We start from the raw sequence: 24,275 nt of genomic DNA, 5'->3' as shown, positions 1-24,275 counted from the left end.
TTCTTCGATAATCTTCTGGGAGGAGAATAGCGAGTCTGTGCGAATCCAGGAGGCACAAAAGAGGATCCTGATAAGAGGGGAGCTCTTTTCCCTCTTCTCTGGTGGTCATCCGAGCGCTTTTTGAACGACTTAAAGTGCAAGCCACGTATATTGTTGCACGGCTCTTTAGTCATACTAGTAGGTATTGGCACAGCAACACCTGAGCACTTTCTCATATGGAATAAAACAGCGATCATTTTAGTGAAAATTTATTGAGAACATAATATTAAAGGTGTGGCAAGAATACATATCTTTTCACCGGACGGCAGACCATCCGAGCAGAAATGCTATGACCCCTGGTAAAGTATGGGGCCCTTATTTCAACTTAAACCTTGAGGACTTCCTGCACCGCCTTCACGATGTGAGAACTGCTGATGCCAAACATGTCCAGGAGGGCAGCGCTGGGGCCGCTGCGAGGAATGCCACGAACAGCCAGGTGCTTCACCACGATGTTCCTCTCCAGGGCAATGGCCGAACAGACCGCATCCCCGAGACCACCTAAAAGAAGGGGACGTGGGCACGTTAACTAGGCCAAGCACAGGGGAGCCAATACGTGGAAAAGACGGACAACTACCCTCCCTGCAAGGCTTGGCTGGATTTCGGAGAGGCCGGGAGAGTGAGAAGGAAACCACAGGTTCTCAGCAAAGTGGCAAATTATTTTGGATGGCTGGCTCAAGATTTACTCGACTGTTGTGTTTCTCACGAAACAGCCTACAAATTCCACTTTGACAGCTCCACAACCAAAACAAAAAAGAGCCCCACCAGTGAATGTAACCCCATGACCATCAAATAAAAGGACTAATTGGCTAGCTTGCACAAATAGAGCAAAGTTGCCGAAAAAGTAACTAGTAATTGACAGCATGCAAGAATAAACTACTGGGTAAGGGTGTTAATGGGCACATTATCGGGAGGTTGTATTTCGCTTGACTTAATTTAGTAGATTCCATTCATTTGGCTGATAATTTAAGTTAGCTGGACATGAGTTGGCGTTCAAAAATTTTGATACAATCAGCCAAGCACCAACCAACCACAGGCCACAGCCAAATGCCGATGCAGCACTCCTATGCCTAAAGCTTGGTAGAGGAAGAAAAAAAATCAACCACACAGGCCTTGCATTCAGTACATACAGCAGACTCGTTCAAACTCCAGGAAGTCAGATTTCAGTTTATATTATCAGAAATTCATATAAATATGATACTAGACATGATTTGTTACATACAAAGCAATTTTTGCCAGTTTCCTCTACATAGGCCTAATTACGAGCAAGTACAGGCAGAACACAATGGTGAAAGAACTGCAACGTTACTGTTTAGTCAGCACATGTGATCTCAAAACAAAATTTTCAATACCAGCCAACGCAAGTACCTCTTTACGGGAGACTCTTCCTTTGCAGACAGAAACTTCCAAAGCTGAGCGATGTGGTCAAAGGCCTCTGCGGCTGTGACAGTTGGTAGTGCATCATGCCTTTTTTCATCGTCATTTTCACACTCACTGCTGCACTGTGCTGGCAATACTTCCTGTACTATGTCCTCTAATGAGTCATTATGACAAACACGCACATCGTCGTCGAGACTAGCATATCCCGTCAGCTCGGCGTTCACATTATGTGCTTCAAGGCCAGAAAGGATGATGCCAGCGAGCTGTTCCTCATCCTCGATGTCGTCTTGGTTATCATTGCTAGTCTTGAAGCAGATAATGTGAATGCCGTTTTCCGCTAATGTGTGCCCGCTTGAGCCCCGTTGAGTGCACTTCTTTCCGAGCACCGGTGCACTGCGGAGAAGCAAAACTCGCAAAAGCAAGCTCTGCGGGTATTGCTTCTCTGCGGTGCACCGGTGCTCTGAAAGAAGCGCACTCAACGGGGCCGCAAAAACAAAAAAGTGTGAATTAGGCGAAAACGCCGTTCGAATTAAGCAGCTTGTAAGTGCATTAAAAACATAGCGGGACAACCAAAATTTTCAAATCTGTTTGAATTAACCAGAAGTACAAAATATATCACGGGCCGACTGTACCAAGCCGCGAGAAAAATGAACTGGACAAAGCACCTCCTTTGCTTAGATCTCACCAATATTAGCTTCCTCGACGTCCTGGGGAAGTAAATCTCAATCGGCAACTTCCTAAGTAGGCTGTTAGACGGGCATGGAACACCTTTCGCTATCAGAAGGCATAGCCGATTAACGGCCCGCAAGTCGCTCAAAAGGTCCTCCCAAGGGAATGTGCCCTCTCACCTTCGGGGTAGTGGTCCTCGACGACCACGATCCTGCCGCCGCACTCGCGGGCGTTGGCCACAATGGCCGCCTGGTCGATGGGCTTCACGCAAAACAGGTCCAGGACGCGCACAGACACGCCCTGTTTCTGCAGCTGGTCGGCCGCCGAGAGCGCCTCGTACAGAGTGATGCCCGCACCAATCACCAGGCACTTGTCGCCGCTGCCCTTGCGCACCACCTGTGGACACACCACACTGGCTGAGCCTCCCTCCTCCACCCCGTGGATACCCTCGCCGCATGGAAGGGGGCCGAAACTGGGCTTCCAGAGCCTGGCAGGCTCCTTACACTGCTGCACCCCAGTCTCAAAGAAGGTTTCCCTTTCTTGCGCTTTTCCTACAGGTGAGCACTGCCACATTAAGTCCAATGCAGAGCCACCTCCTTCAGAATCTAAGCACAATTTCTAACTGTGTGCGTACGAAGTCAATCATTGTGACCCAGGAAGAGCCCATGCACAGCAAGGCAAGCGACGTTTGAATCCGCAAGAATGCTATCGGCACCGAGAGCATTATGCCTTTATTTCTGCCCACTACGTAAACAATCCACCGTATAAAATTAAAAAAAAAAAAAACTCAATGAAGGCAAAAATGTAGCAAGCAGGAATTGCTCAAAAGAATGTTTTAAGAGCATTCAGTCGCACGAAAAGCTGAAAATTGAGTCCATTTTAAGAAGGAATTGAGACAAACATCTTTAGCGAAATGATATGGGTAGACCGAACTATCTGCTTTCCCCAGTACTAATGGGCAGGATGTACATCTTCCATTCTTGGGGAATAGATGAGGTCTCTGCCTCACCACACCGCACGAAAAACACGCCAAATGCCTTTCCACACGCCTTGCAGGAAAGCAAACTCACTGCCCTCCTTGAAAACAGGAAGTCAATCTCCCACGATCAAGTGGGCATAGCACAAAAGGAATGGGCAGGACAAAGGCGGTGCAATCAGCGCAGAGAGAAGAGAGCCCACCTTGGACTTGCCAATGGCGAAGCTTTCGTCGTTGCCATAAAGCACCGGAGTGTTTGGCCGGGAGGTGCGTATGAACACTATGCCCTGGAAGTTGGCAGCCAGCTCGCAAGCCCGCTCGCAAGAAACTGCGTCGCTTGGGTAGAACACCACGCAGCCCGGAATCGCTCTGAACATGGCTATGTCCTCCAGCGCCATCTGGGAGGGGCCATCTTCACCTGCACATCGAGAGGACCCTTCACCAAGTGTCCCAGCTGGCAGCGACAGACTGCACTGTAAGGCATCTCTTGCTAGAAGCTGCCGGTCAATGGCCCAAGAGCCCACGGAAAAGGTTGGACAAAAAAGCGCTTGTTGCTCGAGCGGGAAACAAAAAGCATCTTTTGTCAAAGGGAGGAAGAGTTTGCAACAGTGGAGGCACGACGAGAAGCGAGAAATACCCGCGGCAAGCCGAGCAACATTCCTACCGTAAGGCACCAAGCAAGAGCCCACTCAAAATTTGAAGATAATTGCAAAAAATAGAGAAGAGGCGCATGTGAGGTTATAGATTTTAGACACATGTCCTGCGCACATTATTTCAGATGTTCCAAAAGTGGGCGCTTAGAGTGGAATGGACGGATGCACTGTACTCTACGGTATGGTTTGTTTAATGTTGTTTACACCAATTACCTTTGCATTTCATTTAAACAGACATTTCTTATAGAGAATTTCTAGCATTTAACATCCTTCAAATCTAAGCACGCATATATAATCGAGCATCATGAGCTTCACCCCTACCCCCACAAAACCAAAAATGATGATTTGAAAGAAGATTTTTATTTTACAATCCTCTAAAAATTCATCAGCCGCTACATGGGGCGGGTTAATCGGTGAAAGGTTGATTAATCATTCCTATATTCTTAATCTGTGCCCAGCCCTAGTTAAAATGCGTACGAGCAAATGTTTCTCGTTTAAGCGTAAAGGCAGCAGCCGAGCAACTCTGAGCGACGGAGAAAAGGGGCTGACCGATGGAGATGCCGGCGTGCGAGCCGGCACACTTGATGTTGGCCTGGGAGATGGCACCCATGCGCAGCTGGTCAAAAGCCCGGGAGAAGAAGGTCGCAAAGGTGCTGGCAAAGGGCACCGTGCGACCCCTACAGCCACACCCTATGGCCACCCCAACCTGCGTACACCGCAACGGGGCTCAGCCAGGCAACACGGGCTTCAGGCCAAGGTCCACCGGAGCAATCTCTCCAGTGGGAGCAAACTCAACCTGGATCGCACTGTACATCAACCTACCTTTGGTGCAGGCGGAGAAGCTCTCGTACCAAGAAAAGGCGGAGACTGAAGCAATACTACAATGTATAGTTCTCTATCTGTGCAGCCTCTCCATTTTTATAATCTATTTAGACGACATTGTAAAGATCTCAGTTTCTCCAAACTTAGTCATGTATGCTGATGATACTAGTCTCTTTTTCTGGTACTTCCGTAGATGAAATAGAACAAGAAGCTAATAACTACCTATGAGATTTAAACAGGTGGCTCGACATAAATAAAATGCAATTAAATGCTGCAAAAACAAAGTATATGTTATTTACACCAAACAATAAAAAAAATCAATAAACTACCATGTTTGACAATAAACAATTGCATTATAGACCGTATAACCGATTGCAAATTCTTAGGGGTATGGTTTAATGACAAACTATCCTCGACAATGCAAACTGAGCATATAAAAAGTGACCTCTCTAGAACAATAGGAATAATTTATAAGACAAAAGACCTACTAACATGGTTGAATGTACAAATATACTACACCCTCTTTTATCAAAAACTTTACTACTGTTTACTAGTTTGGGGCACCACGGTTAAAACCAATTATAATGGACTTGTAAGTTTACAAAAACTTGTGTTAAGAATAATGGCCAACTCGAATCACTGTAGTGAAGCCGAAGGCCTATTTGACAGATTAAATATCCTTCCACTTTCTAAACTTTACCATTATAAGCTTGGGCAGCTTATTCATAGAAACGGAATAAGCGGCTTTGACCTCATTCCTGCAAATTTGTCTGAATATAATTTAAGGACAATGAGGACATACAAACTACCATCTATTAGGAGAACCGGAGAACCGGGCAGGCAGGGAGTCACGCACCAGGTTCTGCTCGGCGATGAAGCACTCGATGTAGCGGTCAGGGTGGGCCTTCTTGAACTTGTCCGAGTAGGTAGAGTTCTTGGTGTCCCCGTCCATGGCTACCACTCTGCTGTTGTTGGTGCCCAGCTTGGCCAGGGCCGTGCCGTACGCCAGGCGCGTCGCCACCTGTGCCCAGGCTCCTTTCTCAACTAGTGCACCTTCGCTCGGCACAGAGGAAAGTGGAGAATTGCAATGCAACGAAATCTCTCGTGCATACAATTTTTATGCGAATGGGAAAATTAAACATTCTCCAATGATTGTGCCACAGACAGGCTCCCAAAAAGTTATAAAAGATGCAGACTCTAAGAAACTTCTCTTAAGCAGCTCTGAAATAGGTGGCAAGTTTGTAATTTACTTCAAATACAGTTTCACAATGCCCAAAAACTGGAGAGCTGTTCAAGCACAGTCTCGCCAGACCTCTCACATGGAACAGTCATTTGTGCTGTCCTGGAGTAAATTGTAGAGCCAGAGAGCGCACTCCTTTTCCTTTTGCCGCCAACTCCTCACCAACGGAGAAGTTGCCAAACAATTGGTGGAAGATGCTTTCAGGGAGCACTGAAGCTATGCCAGAAAGCACACTTCCGAGAGGCATCTAACGGAAATGAAATGCAAGGAATGCCGGAAATCTTTTTGCTAACCCTTATTGGCTTCACTGTATAGCAAAGAACTAGCAAGAATCCTTGTTACACAAGTGCTCTTAACCGTCATTAAACCAACAACAGTTGACTCAATCGCGATCGGCCGAGTTATAGGGCTGCACCAATTGTCATTGAGCCGCTCACGATCATCAAGTTCAACTGAGCTGGCCTACCTCACTTGACTGATGGGGGTTCGAGCCAATACACCTAAAGATGGCGGCATCCGCTGCATTGCCGCCCATGGCCGGCGAAGCAGTTACCATTGCAGAAGATTGGGAGAGGTACCTAGAAAGCATCGTAGCAGTAAATATTGCCTGAAGACTATGTTCCGGGCCGGAGCTGCCACTAGAACGATCGTGGCATGTCTCAGAAGCCAAAGCTCGGCGGGTGCGGCCATAGAGGTGTCTCTGCAGATATAGTTCGTTATGCCTCTTGCGACAGGTTTAGTTTTGGTTTCAACTGTGTCCCATGGTGCAGGTCTCAACTGGGGTTGTTGGGCCTCTGTACCGTGTAACACATGTACAACTTAATTGAGCTCACAGTTGGGAGGTGACAACAATCATTTGCTTAATGGCAGTTGAGAGCGCTCGTGTAACTAGGTTATAAGTTGTCGCGTTGTAGTAGCAGGGTGTCTAAAAAATTTTAGTGAAATTCCCCGACTTTTCCAGGTTTTCCCTGACAATTTCAGGTGAAATTCCCCGACCACTGTAGAGGCGATTAAATATATAACACCATTACTACACAAGGCACTCAGTATTGAGTACTGTGAGGATCATTTTACACAAGCTTAATCCAACTTTCATATTACGAAATATTCGGGTTCGTCCAGTCCGGAGTAAACAAGCGCTTTCTTGCTGCCAACATCGTCAGTTAAGAGGCCACTTCTGGAAACCCGATGAAAACACGACACTCAACCACACACTTAAATAACCGAATGGCAGCATGGCCGCCAGATGCACACTTTCGAATACTTTTGGCTTAAGGCTTGGATTAGGTTGGGGTCTGCGGCCTTTTTATTTGTTACTACATCTAGCTCTAACTGGATCTAGCCTAGTGTCGCGCCCTCAATCCATTGCTTGGACTGGATTTGTCGGCTAGTTACTTTTGCATAGGGTAGCACACTCTACATCGAATGAGCAAAGCCCGCGCTCACTCTAAGCAGAATTTATTGCCCGTTTTTCTGCCCCCAAGTCCTCGAGTCTTTGCTCAGGGCACTCAATGGCGTTTCCGGCTCATTTTCCCTGATTGGGCTCTTTTTGACGATATCTCTCACAATTCCCCCGATTTTTCCCGGTAATTAAAATTTCCCCGACAATTCCCGATTTTCCCGGTCGCTAGACACCCTGAGTAGTATTACATTCAGCTAAACAAACTAGTAAAGGTGACAAGTGTGTCATTGAACCGACCCCTTTGTGTGGAAGTTCATCTCGGGCAGCTTCAGGCAGCCAAGACTCGTGAGAGTGACAGCGCAGTGGGAAAGAAAATTCTAACGACATCTCCGAGCTTTCATACTGTTGCATTGTTTACGGAACATTGCTAGCCATTGTGGACAGCTAACCTTTTCGCCGAGCTTGTAATTTGGCGGCTCCGAGAGGCGGATGTTGTCGAGGCTGACTTGGGGGGCGTCTGCTTTGGGCTCCAGGGGCCTCAGGGTCCAGGGACCCTTGTGCTGCATCTGCTTCTCGAGGGCCGCAATGGCCGCCTCTGCCTTGTCTCCGAGGGGCTTCCCATGCCAGTTCTCGGCATCCTCAACGCCTGCACACCGAGGCCTCCCAAATGTCAGCCAAACAGCACAAAGAGCTTTTGTGTGGTCACCAGAGTACTTCCAAGGCCAACAGACTCACGAGGCAGATCATGCCCTGTATTGCACTGGCTCAGCAAGCAATAAATACTTAGAGGGAGGCTGCAAAGACTCCATTTGTGGAAGCTAGAGTTTCAAACCGACCGACAATCGCTCGGTGCAATGGTGCATCTGTAACGCACAATTGGGGCCCCGACAAGTTAGATCAATGCACTTGCACACTAAACGTTACTGAAACTAGAGTTTAGGCCGGTGAATATTCCAATCACTCGTTCACCCACCTCCTTACCAACTCCAGAGGAGGGTCAAGTGCCCTCGCAACGATTGCAATTTCACTCGCAGCCCCTCCTCGCGATTCGAAGGAAACTTGTCTGCAAAGTCTGGAGCATAACGGGCCAAACCAACTAGGAGCGTTTGGCACGCCCCATCAGAGGACCAGCCAACTAGCTATGGGTCACGACAATGATGAAAATAATCCCTGCAGAAGGGGAACAAGAGGGACAAAGGACAAACGCCTGTAATGGCGAGGTCCCGGGTTCGATAGCCAAACCAGGCGGATTTTTTCGGTCGCTCACCAGTCACCTAGCTGTGTTTGGAGATTTGTGTTTGTCCTTTGCCCCTCTTGTTCCCCTTCTCCAGGGATTATTTTCGTCATTCTTGTCCAGCTCACTTGCACCTTTGCATTTAATTGCATTATAATTATAGCTATGAGTCATCTGTTTTTTTTTTATTGCATGTGCCTTTAGGCCTTCCTGCTAATAAAATGAAAACTAATTCATTTCGACTACCAGGGAATCTTTCTAAGTCCAACAGAAAACTCCATTCCATCGCACCTTCTCTGCAATAAGCCTCAACCTGACTGCGCGCACCTCGGCCGGGGATGTGAGACTTGCCTGCAATGCCCTTGCCCTTGAAGGTCTTGGCGAGGACAGCAGTGGGTTTGTTCTTAACGAGAGCTGCGTCCGAGAAGGCCTTGCAGAGGGCTTCCACATCGTGCCCATCCACCACATATGTGTTGAAGCTGCAAACCAAACAACACAAGTTTGCAAACATGAAATGAAAGGACCTCACCGGTGGCAAGCAAGGGGCAGCAGCCAAGCTTCGAGAAAATAAACCCCAGCATGGAAGTAAACTGAACTTTGCATCGAGTTATTGGGATGCCGCCAAAAGTCTCGCTAACTCTTAGATCAAAAACCCAGATTGAGAACCTAAAAAAAAATTTCTAAATTTCACACAAAAATGCTTGATTTATCGCGACCCTTTGGACAGTACCTATACACAGATTACATTTCTGAGGCATTCAGTGGCTCGTAATAGACAGATGTTTTTTTGTTTTCTTTGGGAATAGCATGTTATTTTATTCAAACCTTTCTTATGAAATGGTGGGCACGTACTGGATTTGTTGTTTCATCACATAAACTGTTTGAATGCGAACACAATAATACAGAACGCTGGCATTTGGTGTTTACACTGAAACTGTTAGCAGAGACCTCCGTGGTAGCGGCAAGGCCAGCTAGCTCCGCGTCTGCTTGCTAATTGGCGCAGAGATAGAATGATGAGCTAAGAATCATTAGGCCGTTGATTTGATGCCGGCCAAGGCATGTTTAGAATTCCGTTTTTCTCCTCTTTGTACAGATTGTCCTACCAAGTTGCATTGCACATTTATCAACTTTCTACGGCATTCTGTCACACTTTCATCGGAGACCCCATTCTGCATTCCCGAGGACATGGGACGCTCTTAGGTCCCGGGTAAAACCAAAGAGGGGCAGAGCATGGCCTGACCCAAAGGAGGCAAGCCTGGTCTGGTAGATGTCCATCTGGTGCTGGAAGGCGGTCGGCTCGCTCTGGCCCAGGCGGTTCACATCGAAGATTGCCACCAGGTTGTCCAGATGGTAGTGGCCGGCAAAGGACAGGGCCTCCCAGATGGAGCCCTCTGCGGACTCCCCGTCCCCGATCACGCAGAACACCCGGTAGCTGGGGGGGGGGGGGGGCACGTCGCACTTTTTAGTTTCGCCCATGCCACTTCAGGACAGCGGCAGCCACCTCTCTCCACTGCGTCAGGTGTCTAATCCGGACATTTGGCAAAAACGTCGGCGATAAATCCCGCGGCCACGACTGGCTGGCGTCGGGCTTGACCCCTCGGTGCTGGCCAATCACGTCAGATTCCTTGCCGACTTTTTTTAACAAGCGTCTAGATTAGAGCCCCAGCAGGGCAAGAGACAGCATCTGGCAAGGGTTTCAAAGGACAGACTTAAAAGGATATGGGAAACAAAAATTGAAATACAAATTTCATTCTGAAACGAGTCAAGCATGACGGATAAGAACAGTAAATTATAACTGCACATTTGGATATTGAACGACTGGCTATATTTTTCCTTCCAAACATTGCCCTTGAGCAAGCGCTCTAAGAGAAGAGAACGGAGAGAGTGATTAGTCACGGGTTATCCGGCGCAAATAAAACGATTCCCCGCATTCGTGACGTAGCAAGGCTGATGGAATTATGAGCCTTGCCGTTGGTGGCATCGTCAGCATTGTAGTGGCACCAACAGTGTAATGCGTTACAACCGAGCCATTCGAAGCACCCGCAAGGTGACGAGAGTTTCACGTGAGAGATCAGTCGTGCGCATTGTGTTCGTGTAGCCCCCCCACTCGAATGGCGTTTCAGGACGATTTCCTTGGGAATATAAACTTGAACGACATGAGTAAGGATGAGGACACCGACACCGCCCTAACTGCATTCATTTGGAAAGCAGAGCAGCAGGTGTCTGAACCCACGTAGGAAACAACGGACATGCCAGCCGGGGGGCAGAAAGTTTTTCGTTGTTCATAAACTTGATCAGCATAGCACTGTTGACCGAGTTGTTACCACAGTTCTCAGCCATGCAGAAGCACGGCGGCATCTCGACGTTAAAAAGCGCAGAATGTCTTCGAACTGTACAGCAAAGTCACAGGAACAACTCTTCTCAACGAGTCCACCATGGCATCTCATTGACTTCCTTTGCAAAGGGGCAAAGTGCACGGGCAGACTTCGCATTGGCGTTCAGGCCGAAGTGACCCACACCAGTTGAACATACTTCCAAAGAGCAACGCTCTTCAGCGCGGCTACGCAACAGTTCCTGCCATGTCATGACTACGTAGGAAGATTTCCAACGTTGCCAGGTAAACTCCCAACTAAGCTTCACAAACATCCACCGGGTGCCTAATGAAAGGTAAGTTGAATGAGCCTTAAATTAAGTTGTATTTTTGTGCCTTTCAGCGAAAGACTGGCATTTGAGGTTATGGTGCAACATGCAACACATTTAGGCCAAAAAATGAGCGCTGGAAACTAGTTTCCATACCCCTTTACCACACTGGTGTGTAGCGCGTGCTTTGCTGGAGAAGAAAACGACGGATAGTGCACAGCCCCCATTTTATCTCGGTCTTTCGATAAATGCACCTACCGGGCCTTCGACGCTCCTATTATTCTGGGCACGTATTGCCCCCTGTACGAGCCTGGATCGACCGTATGTTCTTCCAAACGAGGGATTGCATGAAGAAACCCCTTTTCACGCAGGTCTCCCAACGCACTTGGCAAACCTTCCGAGAATACCCTGCCAGGAGTTTCCCACGGGCGGGTCCAGGCAGACCGGGGGTCACTCACCTGGCCTTGTCGAAGTACTTGCCGACGTAGGCCATGCCGGCGGCGCAGCTCAGTCCCTGCCCGAGCGACCCTGTGGCCACGTCCACGAAGTTGAGGCGAGGCGTCGGGTGGCCCTCCAGGTTGTTGTCTATTTTGCGCAGGTTGAGGAGGTCCTCCGCGGGGAAGAGGCCCGCCTCAGCCCAGGCAGCGTACAGGATCGGCGCGGCGTGGCCCTGCACCCGGTCACGTGCATACAGTGACCGCTTCAATGGCCCCGATCTCACCGGAACAAATGCGCAGAAGGCTACATCCGGGAGGAGCAAACTGCAGACTCAATCTGTGCGCCACATTGTCAAAAGACAAGTGTACCAGTTCAGCGTGTACTTGTTACTGCTACAAGAATACACGAGTCAGTTACACTGCAGAAACCCAATCGTGCATTTTAAGCACCAACCACGCATTATTTCGGCAGTGTTGTGGAGCGCAGACAGAAAAAGTGACTGATAGCATATGTGGGGGATGTGTAGCTCGTGCACTACTGGTAGAGAGTCACAAACACGTTCACTAGTTGTCATTCTGGTTTGAACATCCGAGTATTTACCGTCGTGTGACGAGTAGTAAAATACCCACAGGAATACAAAACAATTGGATTGTGCAAATATTCTAAGTTTCGAATAGTAGTTTCGGGTAATACATTATTTGATATTCACTTCAAGATGAACTGCGATATTCATACATGTTGATGGCGGTGGGTCAGACCCTGAGAGTGCTTCTCAACAAGCACAGTGCACTGCGGAGAAGCAACACTTGCAGAGCTCCCTTCCGCAGGGCATTGCGTAGAGCAATATGATATACATGAAGAGTGGCCGCTGAAGCCCTACCGTGGCCCGGCTGTTAGGATTCACAACACCCGATAGCTGGTGGAGTGGTGCCTAATTATTTATACACTAGTTATATTTGTACCATTAAGGAAGTTTTACTTTGATTTACACAATTCTAAAACAATTAGCAGCTTCAAAATTTTTCATAAATATTACGACTGCGACTCTGGCAAAACGCATGACTTGGCAGCTGCCATAGCGTCAGCCCAGGGGGGGGGGGGGGGGGGGGGGGGGGGGTGGATGCGGCGTCTTGCTGCCAACACGTAGAGTTCTCGGCGTTCTTTGCGACCAAGGCGAGACTTTCAAAGCGCAACCACGTGAAAAGTGTTGAGCGTCGGGTACGTCGCCGAAAAGCTCTCACGTTTTCCAAATTCAAGTGAGCCGACATATTGGGCCACCGCCCAATATGAATGGAATAATATATATTATCCACCCATTTAAATAGCAGCCATCTACGTCTCTAGCCACTTAGTGAACTGAAGCACCTAAACAAGAAGCCAAGACCAACTTCACGACAGTCACATGGTGCACTGACAGTCAAGTGAGCAGCTGGAGTGTCTGCACTCTATGGATATTGCTTCTCCACAGTGTACCATTGCTTGGTAAGAAGCACACTCAACAGGGCAACCCCACCACAATTTTGGAAAAGTACAAATATTGAAGTTGCATGCTTAGGAGAAAAGCACTTCCAAAGTGGGGTTGGTGCGCACGTGCCTGGTGTTGGTACTATCCAAGTGGCCCTAACAACCTGCTCTGATCATTCACTATAGTCTTTTTCATATTAGACTGAAAAATATTTGCATAGGGCAAGATTGTTAAGTCCCCTCGACTTGGTGGGTATCAATGCGAAAATCAAGTCATCCATTTCCTGCACAGAAGCTGCAGTGACGTCAAAACAACACAGAGCTCTGGTTGGTTTTGACTGAAAGGATAGTGGATTGACCACAATGCTAGATGCTTTTAAATCTGCCCACTATTTTTTCAATCAGCCAATGAGAAAGAGCTCAATGGTTCGACATTGCAACCCCTGTGCTAAAAGCAGATGTACTTGACCTCCGCGTAGGTTTCATTTTATGTCAAACGCGTCGTTTACTTGCCATCCCAATGAGGGTATTGAACTCCGAGGCCACAGTACATTAATATGCGGAGCACAAGTTCGTTCACTTCTTGCTACAGGGTTGCAATGATGCAACAAAAAGCTCTTCATGGTCAATTGAAAAAAAAAAATAGCGGTCAAACTTTAAGGCATTTAGCATTGAGGTCATATCCCACTACCAGTGGCGTACCAACTTGTTTTTGAGTGGGGGGGCAAACCAGACCCTCTCCCCCCCCCCCCCCCCCAAATCGAAAATTCGGCGCAACTTTTGTCCAACTTTTCTAAAGATTTGGCAATGATTCGGCAAAATTACAACGTTAACAGACTTAACATTGATAATTTGTTTTTTCTCACGAAAAAAATTTTGCTTCTTCTTCTTAAAATAAATACAACTTGTAGTGCATATTGAAAGAGTTATGACTAAATAAGGTGATATTCTAGAAGATAATTGTATCGATGTCGCTTTTGTGTGTTTACTTGTAATTTTGGTGTATGCTTCCAGAAAGTGGCGTGACAACGAGGTTGGGTAGTAGCCGGCACAGTCACGAATCACACTACGAGAGCTTTGATTTTGAGGCTTCATCAGCGCACGCCTGCAAGTGTGTTTACATTGTTAAAATAAAGGCAATCACTGCGTTCTTACTTTCTTTGGTAGTCGCCGTTTCGTGCGCGAAAACGGATGCAACGGTTGCTGAGCCTTCACCAGAAGAGATAACAATATTGTAAACATGCATGTTTTTCGATTTGAGTCACTTGACGTCGGCTTTGCATGAAAGTGCGCGTTCCATATTCGCAACGTGCCGTTTTTAACCTTTAAAATTCCGGTTTCTGGTGTTCAGACACACATGGACGTTTAGGAAGATGGGGAGAGTTAGGAATGGTCGGATGTGCAATGTCGACCATGATAGTTCTGTGTTTAACGAATATTTTTCATCAGTGTTTACTAACGAGTGCTTGGACTCCATCCCCACTCTCCCTGAAGAGCTTTACGAGCGCATGAATCCTATTAACGTTAACTCCGCCGGTATTATAACATTGATTGATAAACTAAAACTTACTTCGTCCGCTGGAACCGATAACATCAACTCTAAAATTTAAAAGAAACACCAGTGTTATTTCGAGTAAGTATTTAAAACTTATCTTTATTCAGTCCTTATCTCAAAGGTGCCTTCCATCTGACCAAAAGGTGGGAAGGGTAATTCCCAGTCTTTTACATTTACATTACATTTATATTCTAGTAATTCGTAGTTTACTTTAACTACTTTTCCGAGTGACTTCCACTCAAATTACAAATTACTTTCTAATTTTAGTGGTTGTTTTGCCTATCAACACAGAAAAGATGTCGGAAGGTCAGCTGATATTTGCAGAGGGGGAAGCATGCGGAGTAGAAAAGGGGGGGCTGGGAAGGAAGAAAGTGATTTAGATAGTCCAAAAAACCCCAAAATTTTAACGAGCCCCCCCACTGCAACAACACTGCTACGAGGCGCGGGGAGCGAACAGACACGACGCAAGAGAGGTCGAGTAACTGTGGGATTAGCTCCGAATAGTGGCGTTTCTTTGTATTCCGAAGCTCAAGGAGACTTGACGCATTTGAAGAAAGGGCTTGTCCCGCTTCTCTCCAATGTAGGAATTCTTGCCCACTACAGGAGGTGCACACACTGCTCCTTTTACGGTGCAGGCGATAGAACCCCTAACAACGACGCTCACGCCGGATGGGCTGCTCGTGTATCACTCGAAGCGCGTTAACCCACCCCCGCGCCTGCGTTCACGCTGCTTCGCGGTGACGGTGTGCGGCTGCTAATTACAAATCTATTAACCCACCTAGCCCCCCCACCCCCCGTACACGCCGCTTTGCGGCGTCCGGTCGGCAACCCAAGCCCCGCTGCCCCCCATGCACTTCCGTAAATAGAGTCGATACGATTTAGTTTAGCGATGTTTCGTCAACAACATTCGTTTTTTTAGTGGTAATGGTAAAAAATAAATGTAAATATCGCCAAATGCCTCGACAAAACAAAATGTTCGAGAAAAAAAATAAACAGAAGTAAGCCGGCCCACACCATAAATAGAATCCGGGTCTGACACGTATGAGGCAGACATCTCACCACTAAGTTACGCTACCTCTTCGGAAACTCGCATTGCATCCGCTGCCTATGTTGACGGCGGCAGCGCCTATCTCCAAGCAAGCAAGCAAAACTTTATTTTGAGTAAGGGCCTACGACCTGGTCTGGACGGCCCGTCCGGCCCATTTCTCGCGGAAGGATTCCGTTAGGTTACCGTGTAGCCTTGTTCGTGGGGCAAGGCTCCACAAACCAGCCAATCCGGCGTGCGTGAGCACCGTTGCTAGGGTTTGTATCGCCTGCGCGTTAAAAATATGCCCGCGCGGGTCGGGGGGCAGTGCCCTTGGTATTCCTTGGGCGCCGCCGGCCTGTGTCTGCTCTGCCCAGTGGCGCCGTTTCAGGGGGGGCAAAACGCATGCCTTGCCCCCCCACTCTGAGAACTGGGGGGGCAAGTGCCCCCCTTGCCCCCCCGGTTGGTACGCCCATGCCCACTACCCTTCTAATCAAAGCCTATCAGAACTCTGCATCGTTCCGACATCACCACAACCCCTGTGCAAGCACAGTTATGCGCAAATGAAGCTTGGGAACAGCATTCACAAGTTCAGCTGACTTTTCGTTTAGGCATGGCCCAGTAGTGAAAGACAATTCAATATGAAAATACTCCGCCAAAACCACCATTCACTTTAAATTGACCACTTCGAACCGAAAATCCACTACTCGCACACGCCTACAATACAATACCGTTATATTTTTGTGGATTTTAATAATACATCAGCCAAGAACTCTTGTGCGTGGGAGGCGGTGGTAGCCCACTGAGACGTCGCCTCCTTGTGGCCTCTTTTCTTCTCGTCCCTTTTCCGAAATACCCCAGTCTCGGGTTAAACAAAACTATGGTTAACTTCCACCAGCTCGCCTGCACCCTTACAATTTTTTCACTATCATTCCCAGCTCTGTTGCTAGTCACTGCCAACGGGAGGAAGCACGGTAAGAGGCGGACATCCCGGGCATTCCAAAGAGATCCCGTGCCATTCTCCCTCCGCCCGGGACCGCCGGAGACTATACCTCACGCACTAAAACCACAAAATATATGGCACAACAACCCTGCTACAGAAAAAACTGCGCACAAAAATTTGGTTGCAACAAATCTTCAAATTGCAAAGCAGTCTTAACTAAAGCGGTAGTTCCACTATTTTTGTATGAAGAGTGATCACTGCTTCATATTTACCTGCACCTCCTGCACCGGTGCAGAGAAGCATACGGGCATTGCCAGTAGGTGTATACTGAGATACGACCGGAAGCACACTGCCCTACGCTATTGTGAACACCCACTGCAGCAATGATATTTTTCAGCTTTATGAACAACAAATTGCTTTCTTAAAAATTGGTATTTGACCACCTATGCCACCCCGATGATAAAACCTGGTACGCGCAACAATGCTAGGGGTTCAAGTGCAAAATAATGAGCCCAATGATCACACGTTAAGCATGGCATTAGCAACTCCTAGCCTAAAAAATATACAAAGCAGTGTGTAGCAGAAACAATAGGGAGTTTTAGTAGATTGTTTTGATACCTGCTATACTCCTAGTATGGACAATCAATAATGATAGGATGCATGTGCAAAGGTGGTGGCACAGTATCCGGTATCATTATCGGAGTCATCGGAACGATCTACTAACACTTTGTTGCATCTCTCGCGAATTGATAGTTTAGCTCGATTGCCCTATTTCTTTACAAAACGGTTTCCCCGGAAACAACTGACCATGTTGAAAGAGGATAAGCATGGCATCCAGTGGCATTAAAAAAGAGGAGGGGGAAAGCAGTCTTCTCCTCCCACTTGACATTCCAGATATTCCCGTTCAACAATGTGGGGGGAAGGGAGATCCCCTTGGCCCCTCCCACACGCAAACCCGAAGCCTCAGGTGGCTTAAGCGACATCTGTCCATCCGCCTGGGCCTAAACGAGGCTCTACCAAAGCGCACCTTGGAGAGGACGAAGCGGTCGCTGGAGGCGTCCCTGGGGGCGTCGATGCGGTAGCGCATCGTGTTGAAGAACAGCACAGACATGATCTCTGCCATGGAGCAGCATGACGTCGGGTGCCTGCACAGGGACACTGGGCTCAGTCGCAGGGAATCGGCAGAGAGTCACGGCCCCTCCCTTACGCACAGCAGATCGAGGGTAGCTGAGACACACAGTTCAAATCATCAAATGTTAACTGATAAAAAGTACAGAGAGGCATATATACGTTATGCCCTACACCCTGCTGCAGGCTAAAAGCTCTTGCAAAGCCTTCCACTTTAGAAGAGCAAACACAGGACAGGAGGCGATCCCCCCCTCTCTTAGGTTTAGTGGAAGAGTGGAGGGCTTTGTGGGAGGAGCTTGTTGAACTTTTCTCAACCTGCAGGTTGAGAAAAGTTCAACCTGCAGGTTGGCCAACTGAACGATATGCGATTAGCAAAGTCCCAATTTAAAATCAATTATCCCAGCCCACAATTTGTTTCATGGCCCCTTTAAGCTGAGACTCCAGCCAATGCTATAGGCGTTAGCTAGCCAGCGCTTCTGGCTTTGAGACATGCATTTCTAGCACGAGTGCTCGTTCTGCGGAAGAGCGCTTCAAAGCAGTGACCTGGAGCCCTTGTGCTTGTGGCATTGGCTGCAGTCTCAGCTTAAAGGGACAGGGTATTTATGCTTACCAAGTTTTTTACTGTCACATATGACATGGGAGCAAAACTACCCAGAACACAATTTGCGGCTCGAAGTCAGTTTTCCGCTTGAAAGGCGCCGATCGAGAACTGGCCTGGCCAGTTTGAGTCGCGCTCACCCTTCTCCGTGGTCACGTGCTGTTTTCTATGGTTTAGACAACCACTAAAGATAATCAAAATTGTGGGTCATTGAAGGTAGACAGTCAATACTAAAAACAAACAAAAATATGGCACCCATTTTTTATGGATTCTAAGAGAACTGCCCGTACGCTCATGAAAGAAAAAAAAAGTTGCACAGCCACATGAATTTAGGTAACTTTCCTCTACATTTCCTTTTCCTCCCCAGTCCGGTTTCGAGCGGCTCAATTTGTTTATGTCATTAAAAATATATGTGAGGCTGAAGCAAAATATTGTTTGGGCAGTCCGACACCATGATAGATCGCCTGGCAAAACAAACAATATATTTTTTTTTTTTTTTTTTGGGGGGGGGGGGGGGGGGGGTGTCAGTGTCCCTTTAAAAGACATGCAATGGAAAAACAATTTTTTTAGAAGGCCTAGAAGGAAAATGAATGTCACTACAAATTTAGAACGAAGTCGCGAAAGGAATTTGTAGTTGGCGCCCACGGGAGCCGCCACTGGTCACGTGGTAGACCTGTGCGCCGCCACGCTGCGCCGTCGCCGCACGCTGAGCGCCGACGGTCGCACGCGCTGTTCCACGCCGCCGGAAGGGAACATTCCGGTGCGCCACAGGTATAGGGTCCTTGCACTGACGTCATATCGCACACATTTGAACACCAAGTAAAAGGAGGAGAGAGAAGCTGCTTTTGTAAGAATTTTGAGTGACAGGTTAATCTTCTGTAATCTTCTGGGAGGAGAATAGCCACGCCTGTGCAAATCCGGGACGCACAAAGGAGGATCCTGATAAGAGGGGAGCTCCTTCCCCTCTTCTCTGGAGGGCAACGGAAATGACGTCCTGTGCAAGCCACGTATATCACGTGGTGCTTGTACCATTTCAGGAGCTTCCCTTTGGGGCTCAAAAAGTGACTTAGCAATCTTCGTTTTTTGTTACGCGTCAAGCGAAGATGAATAAGTAACTTCTAGAGACCATAGAAAGCTTCCGAAAGAGCGCAAGCACCACGTGATAAATAGCGGCCACTTTTCCGCGGGCGCCAACTACAAATTCGTTTCGCGCCGGAAAAAGTTTTCTTGTTCGTACAGAAAGACTAAAGTGCCCTCGATGCGGCAACAATGGCTTAGCCAAATTGGCTGGTGATATTGGTCTACTGATTTCTTCAAAGCGTGTAGGCCTATTCACACAGCACCGATCCGCGTTTCGTCCTCGGTGGTTGTGACATAACGCAAGCTCCCGTAACGTAAGGAACAGCACCGTGTGAACGGGACTCGAGAGCAATTAATTATTCGTGAAGCTGACTCGTAATCAAGGATAGCCGCCACTGCCAGCGAGGGAAGCTTGCTTAACCACCGCCATCCTTATCACTCGGAAATCTTCCTCAAACGGGGCCGCTTTCTAAAGCTACCGACGGCGGCTCGCAAGGTGGAAGCCCCGACGGTTGCGAATGCAAATATCCGAAAAGGCGCCAACGAATAAACAATTCAGAAAGAGCAGGGGGAATTAAAGGAGGCGGACACTCGAGAAAGTACGAGCAGCCCCGGGCACCAAAGTCGCGCAAAGTGGCGCCCCGCCCCTTGCAAAGCAATCCCGGAAGCCGGGTTTGTAGGCGCGCGAGCGCCCGAAGTTCTGGCAGACGGAAAAGAGGAGAATCCACGCACCCACTGTTGGACGCATTGGTAGCCTGGATGGAGAGAATCCTGAGCTTATGGGCGATGTCACGCAGTTCCTGGTATTTGTCCATCGTGCTTGGCAGGCGGCGGCAGACTGCGTCAACGTCGGCAGGGCGCAAACTGGTCTGCGGTAGCCGGCCGAAAGAAAGTTCCTCTTCTTATCAGCGCCCGTCACGTGCCCTCGTCCCACGGCCGCGCTACCTTGCGCCGCCGCCGTCCCGAATCGGCGGGAAATTACGGTTGGTTACGCCACTCGGCGACGCTTTCCGCCGACGCCACACGACGGATTTCCGCTGTCTTTCGCTTTCCCGCTGTGGCCCCGCAGTTCCGTCAGGCAAACAGAAGATGCTCAGACGCGAATCAATCGAGTCGGCGTAGCAGACTGCCTCGACACCACTTCATCGCAGACAACATGCGCTTATGATAGAAAAACGAAAACGCCCGCTTTCAGGGGTGGAAGCAAGCCTCAGCCTTTCGGAGCAGGTCTGGGAGCAGCAAAGATGCCCCTTTGGAGCAGCTTTGGAGCAGCTTTGGAGCAGCTCAGGAGCAACAAAAATCGAGTTTCGTAGCACTATAAGCAAATCTTGGAGCTGCTCGGTGCTATAAGCACAGCTGTGTTTTTCGAAATACAAAAGGAAATATAAATAAAAAAGCATCTCGATGTGACGTTCTAGAACCATTTCCAAACATGGCCTTTCCTTAAATATATTCCAGCCCATAGCAAAAAAGATATTTGAATGGCTGCCATTGAGAACTGTCCTGGTGGTAGCGGGTTGGTTCCTCTCATGGATTTACAATAAGAGGCATAGGCAACTAAAGAACAACTTAAGCCTCATGAAAACAAGACATTGTCACTGCTTAACAGCCTAAATCGCACGTTCCATGAGTTAAAAACAAAATCATTTCAAGCTGCAATAGTATGGTATGAAATAAAGTCCAATACTGACTACAGTTCATCATTAGGAAATACAAATGTTTCAAGTCCCTGTTTAGCAAACAAAGGTATTCCAATACTCTGAACAGAGTACAGACCAAAAGTATTCCAATACTCAACGGAGTACAAATCTCAACATTTTGCATTGTACTCAACAGAGTACAATATTTTGCACTGCACTCAACAGAGTACAATGCGAAATATTAAAAACTTCATGATACCACCTTTACCCTCCCTGCTCGTACATACGCACTTAATTAACCCTTACTAAAAGAGGCATCACTGACTAAATAGAAACAAGAAAGCTTGATTGGGAGTTTAATAAAGAAAATGACTAACAAAACTAGCAAGACCATAATAATAATAATAACAATAATAATAATCTTTATTCGCAAGAGTAATGTTACTTCGAGTGGCTTGCGAGGCAAAGACAGAAAGGCGAGAGCCCGTACCCTAGTGTGCCTGTCAGCCAGGTTTTCCTTGTGTCAACGAAGACCGCAAGTTTGCCTGCTTTCTTGCACAGGGGTTGCGTGACGTCAAAACGCCGAGCTCTTATTGGCTGATTAAAAAAAAAAAGTAGTGGGTATATCTGAAGGCAGCTAGCATTGAGGTCTACCCACTCTCATTTCAATCAAAACCAATCGGAGCTCGGCGTCGTTCCGAAGTCACCGCATCTCCTGTGCAGGAAGCAGACGACTTGCTGTCCGCATTGCTTGGATGTTTTCCAGCAGAACGGTTTAGAGTTTGCTTCGCTCAGCAGGACATTCCTACTGTTCTCCTCGTCCTCCCGCCGGCTTGCTGCTTGGGTGCCAGAACGTGTATTCGCCACGTACTTCATCTACAAGAAACTCTACAGATGATTGAGGCAACCAATTATCGCTTTTATATGTCATGTTTACGACGCGAATGAGGAACGCGGAAGCAGTCTCAGCAAAAGCATCCCGAACATGCACAAATAAATATATATTATGCCAAATGTTTATTTTTTATAGAGTAGTTATTGCTTTCTCCAGAAATTAGATGATAGGTGAACAAAGGACAGCAAGCTCTTATGTACATTTATATACCATAAGGCCCTGAAACAATGTCCACCCATTATGAAAAGGTAAATTGTGTGGGCGTGTGTGTGTGTGTGTTTGTGTGTGTGCGCACGCGCGCGCGTGTATGCGTGCGTTTGGGGGGGGGGGGGGGGGGGGGGGACACTAAAACTGCGCGAAACGGAAACTCTTCAACTTCAAAGTTTCTTAACTTTTCCCTCACCACAGTCTCGGGTTTTAAATAATGATTAACTATCACCAGCTCGCCTGCGCACTCGCCGTCTTCTCGTTACTGATACATATCGCAGCCACGACGAACTCGCGTGTGCAATAAGTATGTGGGAATTCGCAAGGAACTGCCCTGTCACGGGTACGGCGGCACAACGCGGACGCAACGCATTCGCGCTTCCCACTAGGATATAGACGCAAGGACCCCCTCAAACTCGGCTGTCATGGGAACCAATATCGCGTGCAAAAATCACAGGCAAAGAAAAAAAAAAAATGCGGGAACGATTTTGGAATTTGCATGTCATGGGACCCGACATAATACGGATACTGCAGATTCGCGTGTCACGTTGCGATAATAATAATAATGTTGTAATAATGTTTTATATTGCACCAAAAATACATGATGCAGGAGGCCTCCAGAAAAAACTGCCACATAGACAGCTTGACAAAGCCGAGGGCCCCCATACTGGCAGCGTCGGGGCAAGATAAGATAATAAACTATACAAATAAAAGTAAAAATAAAATTGGAAACATTGTGACGAATCTTTTCACACAAAAATATAAAAATACAAAAGAAAGATAATAAACTATACACATTAGAAATACAAATAAAAATGGACACACAATGGTGAATCTGCTTACACACAAAATATAATGAATTGTTTATCATAGAAATAAAATTATCATATAGTGACAAATCGTTTGATTCACACACACACAAAAAAAAGAAGATCAACAAAAAATTAAACAATAGAAGTTCCTGGGAACAAATCACCTCCCCCCCTCTTTTTTTCAGTATAAGAGTTTAAAGCATCGTGAAAAAGCTACGCAGTCCTTTAGAAGAAATATGTTCCAGCTGGATATTTTTATCATGTAATTTATTTAATAATCTTGGTAATTTGTTTTGTATCATTTCTAAGCCGTATCTTGTTCTACAGGTGTCTATTTTCCAAGGCTCATTTTTTCGCGTGTTGTGTACTGCAACATGTGGTTTTAGCCTTGCCAAGTTTCTTATGGCACGTTTACACCTGAAAAGAAATCCGCTGCCGCGGGAGCGGATCCGCTGCCGCGGGAGCGGATCCGCTCCCGGCGGCGGCGGCGACGAGCTGGTTGTGTTTACATCTATTTCCTTCGAGCAGTGGCGGCAGCGCCGGCTGCGGCAGCGGTTCCCGTAACGTCTCGTCAAATATGACGAGAAGGCGCGAGAGTTCCCGCCTCGGCTCTCTCTCTCCCGGGCGTTGCTGCTCCCGGAAGAACGCGTACTCGTGACGTAGGCAGCGTCGCGCCGCACAAGAATGTCACATCCGGTCAGCGAAACGCCTCGTTCGGCGGCAGAAATAGGTCCCGGACCTAAACGGCTCGCCGCCGCGTTTTCCGCCCAGCGTTTCGCCCCAGCGGCAAAAGCTGGGCGGATCCGCTGGCGGGTCCGCAAGTGTAAACGTACCATTAAAGGGGTATTCACACGAGGGAGAAATCCCGGGGATTTCTCCCCGGCAGGCGCATTCCACGACGAAAAAGACAGGCTTTGCGATGTGCAAGAGCCTCGCGTTTGCATCTCGTGATGCGCGCGTGCCGGGGAGAAATCCCCGGGATTTCTCCCTCGTGTGAATACCCCTTAAATGGCAAATGTTATTTCTTGTTTCTTGTTTATATTGCTTACAGAGGCGGAAAGCACGAGGGAACCCGCGCGAGCACGCTCGTCGCGTACCGATACTGCAAATCACGCAATAAATAAAATTTAAAAAAGAGGGATGAAGGGATTCCTTTTTTTTTTTAGGGGGGGGGGGGGGGGGGAGGGGGAGAAGGCGTTTGTACGAGACTATAAGGCGATTTAATGTGTGTGTGTCGTCTTTGGAATACACTCGGTCATGTTCAATGCCAATATGCAAAAAAAAAAAAAAAAAGATTAAGGTAATGACGAAACGAAGCTATCGTCTCGTCGTTTGTCAGAGTTCTGATGAGTACTCTGACAAAGCGACCTGTCCACGTGCCATTTTCGGAGATCACACTTACACGCCGTTGAAACGACCACATCGGTATGGTGCTTTCA

At 47.7% G+C, this 24,275-nt stretch overlaps 1 protein-coding gene across 2 annotated transcripts in view; it reads right to left on the bottom strand.

Moving 5' to 3' along the window:
- Nucleotides 1-232: 232 nt before the first annotated feature.
- The window catches only part of LOC115314917 (transketolase-like protein 2), a 46,669-nt gene continuing 22,626 nt past the window's right edge, over nt 233-24,275 (bottom strand). Inside the window, exons 1-11 of one of the 2 annotated variants that reach the window (XM_029974022.4) lie at nt 20,015-20,310; nt 17,504-17,621; nt 11,511-11,722; nt 9,653-9,844; nt 8,764-8,891; nt 7,628-7,824; nt 5,393-5,557; nt 4,264-4,420; nt 3,265-3,479; nt 2,265-2,481; nt 233-537 (exon numbers count right to left, since the gene is read on the bottom strand). In XM_029974022.4, the coding sequence (XP_029829882.2) occupies nt 365-537; nt 2,265-2,481; nt 3,265-3,479; nt 4,264-4,420; nt 5,393-5,557; nt 7,628-7,824; nt 8,764-8,891; nt 9,653-9,844; nt 11,511-11,722; nt 17,504-17,621; nt 20,015-20,097 (1,857 nt within the window). In that variant the 5' untranslated portion in view covers nt 20,098-20,310 and the 3' untranslated portion in view covers nt 233-364. Of the gene's footprint in view, nt 538-2,264; nt 2,482-3,264; nt 3,480-4,263; nt 4,421-5,392; nt 5,558-7,627; nt 7,825-8,763; nt 8,892-9,652; nt 9,845-11,510; nt 11,723-17,503; nt 17,622-20,014; nt 20,311-24,275 lie in introns of those variants that run through there. The other variant, XM_029974021.4, reaches the window with a different exon arrangement.

The sequence above is a fragment of the Ixodes scapularis genome, unplaced genomic scaffold (genome assembly GCF_016920785.2).
Source record: "Ixodes scapularis isolate PalLabHiFi unplaced genomic scaffold, ASM1692078v2 PGA_scaffold2__306_contigs__length_199485367, whole genome shotgun sequence".
Taxonomy (NCBI): domain Eukaryota; kingdom Metazoa; phylum Arthropoda; class Arachnida; order Ixodida; family Ixodidae; genus Ixodes; species Ixodes scapularis.
Note: the sequence above shows the minus strand (reverse complement) of the source record. Positions and strands in the feature narration are given on the sequence as shown.